The sequence below is a fragment of the Pundamilia nyererei genome, unplaced genomic scaffold (assembly GCF_000239375.1).
Source record: "Pundamilia nyererei isolate P.nyererei 1_Seehausen unplaced genomic scaffold, PunNye1.0 scaffold00185, whole genome shotgun sequence".
In the NCBI taxonomy this organism is placed as follows: Eukaryota; Metazoa; Chordata; class Actinopteri; order Cichliformes; family Cichlidae; genus Pundamilia; species Pundamilia nyererei.
The window spans coordinates 994,419-1,002,411 of NW_005187586.1; the positions used below are offsets into that span (position 1 = coordinate 994,419).

Consider the following 7,993-nt stretch of genomic DNA (forward strand, 5'->3'; position numbering starts at 1 on the left):
AAAAAAAAGGCCCAAAAGCTGATGACACAAGTGGATAAAGAAAGACGATGATAGATATTAACCGACACTGCATCTCAAACATGACATAAGTGCCAATAACGGTTTCCTCTAAAGAAATCTTGCCAAGTTAAAACTTCTGACTATGATTTGCAAGCCATGGCTTATTCCAGACTTCCCGTTGTGTGATAGAAGGCACATTTTATAGAGACAGACAGACGTGTATTTGCGTCTTGATATGCATCTTTTAATATTACAGTATGTGATGCTCAGCATGCACAGGAAAGCCCAAGCAGACAGCCACATACTTAGTCATTTCCCATTTCACTGCAGGACCAATAAGTAGGGCCATGATACTGTCTGATAGCGATTTTTGCCAGTCTGCAAAAAATGACATTTAATGGGTGGATTTTTTTTTTTGGCTTGCCCTTCAAAGCGATAAATCGGTATCCGCTTTCCATGGTAAGACGAAGTGCCTTGCTCAATCTTTGATATGGCAGTGATAAAAAAGACTGACTTTTATTTACTTTACAGTTTTGCAACTAGGAGGCTTCTGCAGCACAATCATATCTAGTGAACCACAACGAAGAGGAACATCGTTTTTCATGGTTGAAGAACTTCTTCCTCGGCAAGAAAAAAGCAAAACAAAAAGAAGAAAGAAAAAAAACTACTTAAAAATTTATATTCACCAACTTTAAGGGTCTACTGATCAAATCAGTCATGCAAAAATGCAATCTATTTTAAAGCCCTGAACCCACAGGCAAATGTTATTAACCTTTCAATGTAAATCACACGGAGCACATTTGTATCAAAAGGGAAATTATTTCAAAGGAACAGGAAAAGCATACGTCTGTAGTTCTTAATAACTTATCTGCCAACACGTTTACAGTTTCACTATTGATCAAACCTTATGAACTTCTGTTCATAAGGTGACTCTTGTCCGTTTGTGAGAGAGAGAAAAAAGCAGAAATAAGCTGTTTAAGAAATCTTCCGCAACTACTGTGCAACTACGGGATCTGCTGTACTAACGCCTGCATGATCACCTGTCACAAAAATCCACCTGCTCCATTACGTACACAGCTCTGAGAATTTCTATAGATGCTTCCTTCGTCTCAAGCTGGGAACCAGTTACTCCATCTATAAACAACTGATTTCATCTTAAAACCATCCGTGTAATGGAGCCCAGATTAGAAATAATGAATTCCACTGGGGATAAACAGTCCCGTCGTAGGCAAGTTCGCTTTTACCAGAGAAAAAAAAATAGAGCAGTCTGGGAAAACCGCTAAAGAGTTCACATTAATCCAATCAAACTCTTCTTCATCAATTAGTCTACTTCTAAAGACAGAAGTGGACACAGTCGCTGAAGCACATTGGAAAAAAGAATAGGTTCATGCGTCGCTGAGTAATAAATTCAGAGCTAACAGTCTGCGCCTAAAAATAACCTCAGCAACATTTTTTTTTAGTGTGGACCCCCTCACAGTGAGTGCGTTTAAAAGCGCTGAGTTCACGTTTCTCCTCTAAGCAGTGGCTCGAGGAAAGTTTCTCTTGTGCTGGAGGAAAAAATAGTTTTTAAATTCCTGTTATCCACTTACCCTTTTCAGTCGTCAGTGTCCGTGTCACTGAGACACGCCAGGAGTGGGTTTGCCTTCGAGGTGGGATTAGAAGACACAACTGCGACGCCGAACAGCGAATAACACTTTATTTTTTTTCTCACTGTTGAAGAGCAACAGCGGCTACGCGCATGCATCCGCACTTACGTGCAAGTGAAGGAAGTGCTTTCCTTTCAAAATAAACAGACCCGCGGCGAGTTTAGCCGACTGTTTGTTTTACTTTGAAGGCTACACCTTTGTCCTTTCTGCCTTAACGCGGATAATTTTACTGTCGAAGAATTTCCGTAAGACCGTCATGTGACCATCGAGAAAGACTGGACAACCCAGTTAGTTTTCATCCACGTTCCCCATACACCGCTTACTTTTTACACACAATACAAAAAAAGACTGAGCAGTGGTATTTTTTAAACTTCTGCTATTGCAAATACTCTACTTAAAGTCGGCGTGTTTTGGAGAACTAAAACCATCCCCATAACCCTCAATGGGACTGCTAATAAAATTTTACACTGTATTTTTATTATACTTTTTTTCTGGGTTGGGGGGCATCAATAAACAAACAAAATAAATACCAAATAAACAAATGACAAGTATTATAACCAGTAATATTTAAGTAATATTTATTTGTACAGGTTTCTGTCCAGTGTACGGCTCCACTAGGTTGTGTTTCTGGGTTTAATATTATAAATAGGTTACTGCGTTTATAAACAGAAATATATTTGAACAGATTTGATTAAAAAAAAATTTAACTACAATTGTAGAACTCAGACAAACCAGCAGGGGGCAACCAATCAACATAAGATATTGAACTTAAACATTTATTTTCTCATAAATAGAAAAGAGGAAACCATGTTTAAAGCAGGAAGAGAATCTAACTCAGGCTTAAATTATTAAAGATGATCCCAGTGGTTCCATTTTTAGCAAGATTCACGAGATAAGGGTGGGGGGCATTACATTCTCATCATAAATCATGATGCCCCAGTTGGCTCCATGAGCAAAACACATCACGCTGGGAGGTTACGTGAACAAAAAAAGGTCACATGTTAAGCTCTGTCAAACCTTTAACACTACTGTTATCTAGGTGTGTGTGCATCTCTCTGTGCCTGTGTGTCACTTGTTGTTTAAGTGTGCTGGGAGAGTCATAGGAGAGGCCCCATCACTCAGGGGGTGGATGAGCAAAAAGGGTAATACATCTTAGTCTTCAGGAGCCAGACTGAGCCAACAAGTCACTGACGTGGGAGCCTGTTACTCATTCCAATTAGGATCTACGGTAAGGATACAGCGGGGGGGACTTAACTGGAAAGGTTAGCCAGAGGATAGGACATGGAAAGAAACAGGGACAAAAAGGGGAGAAAAAGATAGTAAGTGTTGTTAAGAGAAGAAAACAGCAAAAACAAGTGATAAATGAGTGAGCTGGGAGAAGACCAGGATAGGATGGGAACAAATGAAGGAGAACAAATGGGTGAGATTAAGGAGAAGGAGAAAACAAGAAGAGTGGAGGTAAGAGCAGCAAAGGAAGAAGAGCAGAGATGGAAAGGAAGAAGAGAAGAGGGGAAGGAGGATGGGGAAAAGAATGACGCACAGAGGAGGCTCAAAGAAAACAAAGAAGTCTGGATGAGGAGAAGATCAAAGGATAGATGACAGGGAGGAAAGAGGGGGGTAAGGGAAGAGGAGAAACAGGGCAGAGAAGAGCAGAAATTGAGGAGGAGAGAAGGGGAGAATAGAAGAGACAGCGAGCAATGGCAAGGAGTTGAAGAGGGGGTGGGGAGGTGATGAGTCATCACCAGGCTATCAGCCCCGGTGGGCCGGGTTGCTGTGGGGGTGGCAGTGTGACACATATGCAGAAAACGCACACACAGGGAGACGTTGCCCGCCGTCATGCTGCTTAAACGTCTCCTCCTGCTGCAGAGGCGGGTGGAAGACAATACAGGGATGCCACTGAGACATGCAGTTGTGCATATGCAGCCCTTTCCTCTGACACACACATGCATATAATGTCGATGGCTGTGCCAGAGGCCTCATTAAGACTGCGAGGATGGATGGATGGTCATAAGGGCAAACAGTCAATACAGCTGTATGAAAAACAACACAAAACAAAAGGAGGAGCACAAGCGCTGTTTACACATTGTGTGTCTCTGACTATTTCTCATATACACTTTCCTCCATCATTCATACTTTATTAGGCAACGCATATGCAGAGGCGGATGTTGTATTAAAAAAAAAAAAGGAACAGATAAAGAGGAAGATGCACAAGTAACACGGCCACGGTGTTACATAAAAAGTTCACCGCTTCGCTCCTCTCACTGCGGCACTATGGTTTGCTCAGCTGCTGTGCTAAGAGTAATATCAAGCTCCTTCTTCTGTCATTTAATTAGCTCATCACAAGGACCCACGGTGCATTTTCAGTGTTCTTGCACATGCTTTTACTCCAATCATACAACTGAAAATTGGGGGCGGACACCTTTCAATAAATCAAATCACTTCCTCTGTAACACGCGAGCTCCTGTCACTCTGCGTCTCTTTTTTAGTGCTGAGTCGATTTCAGAGTTGCCATACCAACAGATTGAGGGGATTCCTAATCCTGATCTGGGCCAGTGAGCGCGCACATACGCTTCAAATATGCAAACGTTGGACGCGGCGCGTGCAGGCTGCGTGACGTGGTGTTTCTCCCCTTCTAATCGCGGCACATCGGTTTTGTGTGCACGTCTCCCGGCAGATTGCGTGAATGGGAGCAGAGCCACCAGTTGATTGGGTGGTGATTCTTTAAATTCTTTCAGCATCACTCCAACTATGCAAACCTGCAGGCGACATCAGCCGCCAACCCGAGGCGAGTTCGGCACCAAACAGACACACAAACACAGAGAAAAAAATACTCGGATCACCAGTGAAATTTGAAAACCTCTGTAGGAATCTGTATTTAATCTTGAATTTCTACATACATTCATCCATCTCTGGAACAGAGGATCAGACAGTACGTGTGAGTGTGTGCGTGTATGTAAGATAGACGTGGATGCAGGTTGGGGTGGGTTTTCCAGCTGCCTTCTGCACACCTGCATATTTATCATGTGCTTACAAAATGTGATGGAGGCACATAACATTGGACCGAAAGACGATGATAGGGGGGAGAGGGTGTACACATGTGAAGGCATTAGTGTAGCATAAATGTGTAATCTTGCGCTGAAGTGTGTGACTGGTGGCTAAAAGAGGGCAGTTTAATTCTAATAATTCAGTCATATTTTGAATGACAGCAGAAGGCGCACTGTCAGGGTAGTCTGTAAACATTCTGACATGAAATCTTACTGAATACATATTCAGCTGCAATGACCTGCATAGGTCCCAAATAGAAAACCGACTAGGCTAAAAGTTCTCGAAATTTAGTTTGAGTGAAGCTGTTGTATGTTGTGAGTTTGTGTTCTCACATTGCGCAAGTTAACGTGTGACTGTCCGTCTGCATGAATGCTTACCTATATGTGCATACTGATATGCCTGCATATGCACTATGCATGTACAATATTGATACAAGTACGTGTATGTATGTGTGTATGTTTACACATACTTACAAATAGAACCACATACACATACATGTCATGATGCATGTTACAGGCATTTCTCCATCCCTGCTTGAACGTATGAGTGTGTGTGCTGCTTGTGAATGTGTGTATGTCAGTCGCTGTCTTCTCTTTCATGGGCCTCAGCCAGGGAGCTCTCATCAATATTCTCCAGGCTCTCTGCCCGCTGGATGCTGAGCTCAGAGAGCGGGATGCTGGGCAATGTAGTCTGTTCTGGGTAAAGCCACGGCTTGAAGGCAGGGTTATGTCTCTGCTTCCACTCTGGATACTTCACACAGGCTTTGCAGATCTTCTTCATGGCCTGGAAAGAACAAACAACAACAAACAACAAAAGAAACAACAACAACATGTGATTTATGAGAAATGATGGCAGTGATAGAAAGAAAGTATTTCCAGCAGAAAGCTTGGCCGACACGTACGCTTGATCAATATTCTATAAGGAAGAACAGGCTGAACTCAACAGAGATGAAAAATCCAGAGGACAGAAATAGCACCCATACAAAAATAGAGATGAAGATGGATGAGTGACAGGATAAAGGGAGACAGAAGGGAAGCTGTGAGAGATGGAGGAATCTATAGAGATAAAACATGGGCAAGGGTAAAAAGAGGGAGGAGATCTTGTTCAGAGCCACAAGAACAGAGAGTTTCTTTTTTCCAAATATCAGAACCAAACAAGGGAGCTTCACACATGTCTGATAGTACTTAATGTCAGAAACAACATGCCTGTATGCTTTTTTAAGGGTAAAAAACACAGAGCAACGTGTCTCATACAAAAACAATGGTCCAGGAAGTTACAGCAGCACCCAGTGCATGGCAAGACAATCATCCAGAATATATCTGGATATCTTTGTAACTGCAGAGACCAAAAAAATTAAAAGCTAAAAAGGCAAAAAGAAGCAATTGTGTATTTATTCAGTGTACATCACTCAGCAATTTTTCTTTTAACTATTAGATAATCCTATGATTTGCATATATCTTCTTTGCTGCAACCACTCTCGCTTAAGAGCAGCCGCATGTTTTAATAAAAATATATCTACCAAAAAGGAAAGCAATACTATATACTGTAAGGCCTGCAGTATTTTGACAATGAATTGATTTTGCCTCTGTGCACCATCTCGGTGGATTTCAAATCAAAAATGATGAATCGGATCTGCACTTCAGCAGTATCTGAGAAAAGTGCCGACTTTCAGACTTTCAGCTTTAATTCAAGGTTAGCAAAAGTATTGCATTAACTGTTTCCTTTACTGCCACCCCATTCAGCTGCTGCTTGTTGCCTCTGAAGAATATCCCACGTCTGTTCTGTAAGGCTTCACAATCCATGCTACTGCTTCTGTCAGCAGTCAAGCACGCCCATGCCATAGCATATCAGTGGTTTGCACCTTGTTGTAAACTCTCTGTATTTACATTGTCCTTGACTTAGTTAGACGTTATGAAGCTGTTTTTCTTAACCATGTTGTTGAGCTGCTCAGTGCATTCCTTCTTTTTAAGAATTCAACAGATTGTTGATTCAGCCACTGGCACGGTTATCTCTTTGGACTTTATTTTGAGAGCCTCAGTGTATAGCAACCAGCCAACACTTGGAAATAAATAGAGGTATTTTATTTGCTTAATTTGTCATGGAATAATGAGAAACAGCCCTCATCTGATCAAAAATCTGCTCTTCAGTCAATTGTCTGATTATTTTTGAGGCTTTGAAAATGGAATCATACGTATGAAAGAATAAAAAAAAAAACTGCACTTCAATCATGTCTTGATTGTTGGATTTAAAAGCCTCCGTGCTGGTGGATCAAAGGAAAACTGCAAAAAAAAAAAAGTGTTACTGTCCAAATCCCATATTGATATTCTGACCCTCTCTTAATATGAATAATTAGATCCATATTTTTTAAAAGCTTTGATAAAATGCAGACTATTGATTAAAGTCACAATGTGAAATGCTTTTTTTGACATATGAATGGAAAGCAAATCTCTAAAAACTCTAAAATGCCTAATGTTTTTATTCACTGTCTTCACTAGATGCCTTCTTTCCCTGATATCATCTCTGAGGAATCCTCCATCACAGCATGCTCTCTAGAGAATCATTGCCCTATTTTAATAAACATATACAGCAGATGCCCTCAGACAAGCAGTAAACTATAAGGTCTGCGTATTTTCTCATGGTGACCGGCACTGTGCTGAGTGGAAGTGCAGATTATCACACAGTCAAACACACTCACAGGATCTTTGTTAATCTGCACATATTACTTACGCATGGAGCAAGGAAGTGGGAAGACTTGTTGACAACCCACTTGGGTAGCGAACCTGTAAAGAGAGTCGGGGTGAGCAAAGCATCATGGGTAAAAGTTGGAGTGTGACAGAGAGTCTGTTTTATTTCATATTACCAGGATCAAAGCAAGGCTTAGTAACTACTCACTGCGCCCGTATGGCTCTCTCTCATACATGCACACAAACACACGCATTAGCAACGGATAAATAAAAAGAGTTACACAATCGGCACTTGCTTGTATGTGATCAGCAGTTAGAAAGTGAAGTAAATAGAGAATAAGAGGAGGACATTAAATGCTAGACAAAAAAGCAGAGTGAAGAGTAGTGAGTGAGAGAGCACGCGAGAGAGGTGAGATAGACTGTCCTTCATATGGTTGCTATGGTGACACATTTTGACATAAAGGCAGGGCAATGAATAATTCATAGAACGCAGAGTTAAATACCTGGGTGAGTGCTTTGCTCTTCCTGTGTGTGCTCTGTTTGATTTTGTCCTTGTGTGCTGAATACTTTTGTGTGTGTGTGTGTGTGTGTGTGTGTGTGTGTGTGTGTGTGTGTGTG

At 41.4% G+C, this 7,993-nt stretch overlaps 3 protein-coding genes across 6 annotated transcripts in view; 1 reads left to right on the top strand and 2 right to left on the bottom strand.

Moving 5' to 3' along the window:
* Nucleotides 1-1,738, bottom strand: part of arap1 (ArfGAP with RhoGAP domain, ankyrin repeat and PH domain 1) — a 58,795-nt gene extending 57,057 nt beyond the window's left edge. For all 4 annotated transcript variants that reach the window (XM_005746910.2, XM_005746907.1, XM_005746909.2 and 1 more), the window contains exon 1: nucleotides 1,590-1,738. The gene's annotated coding sequence lies outside the window, so the exon portion shown is untranslated. The remainder of the gene's footprint in view (nucleotides 1-1,589) is intronic.
* clpb (ClpB family mitochondrial disaggregase) overlaps nucleotides 1-7,993 on the top strand; it is a 520,737-nt gene that overhangs the window by 444,141 nt on the left and 68,603 nt on the right. The window lies entirely within an intron of this gene.
* The window catches only part of stard10 (StAR related lipid transfer domain containing 10), a 17,663-nt gene continuing 14,159 nt past the window's right edge, over nucleotides 4,490-7,993 (bottom strand). The window contains exons 5-6 of the mRNA XM_013914301.1: nucleotides 7,419-7,510; nucleotides 4,490-5,474 (exon numbers count right to left, since the gene is read on the bottom strand). Coding sequence (XP_013769755.1) covers nucleotides 5,268-5,474; nucleotides 7,419-7,510 — 299 coding nt within the window. The 3' untranslated portion in view covers nucleotides 4,490-5,267. The remainder of the gene's footprint in view (nucleotides 5,475-7,418; nucleotides 7,511-7,993) is intronic.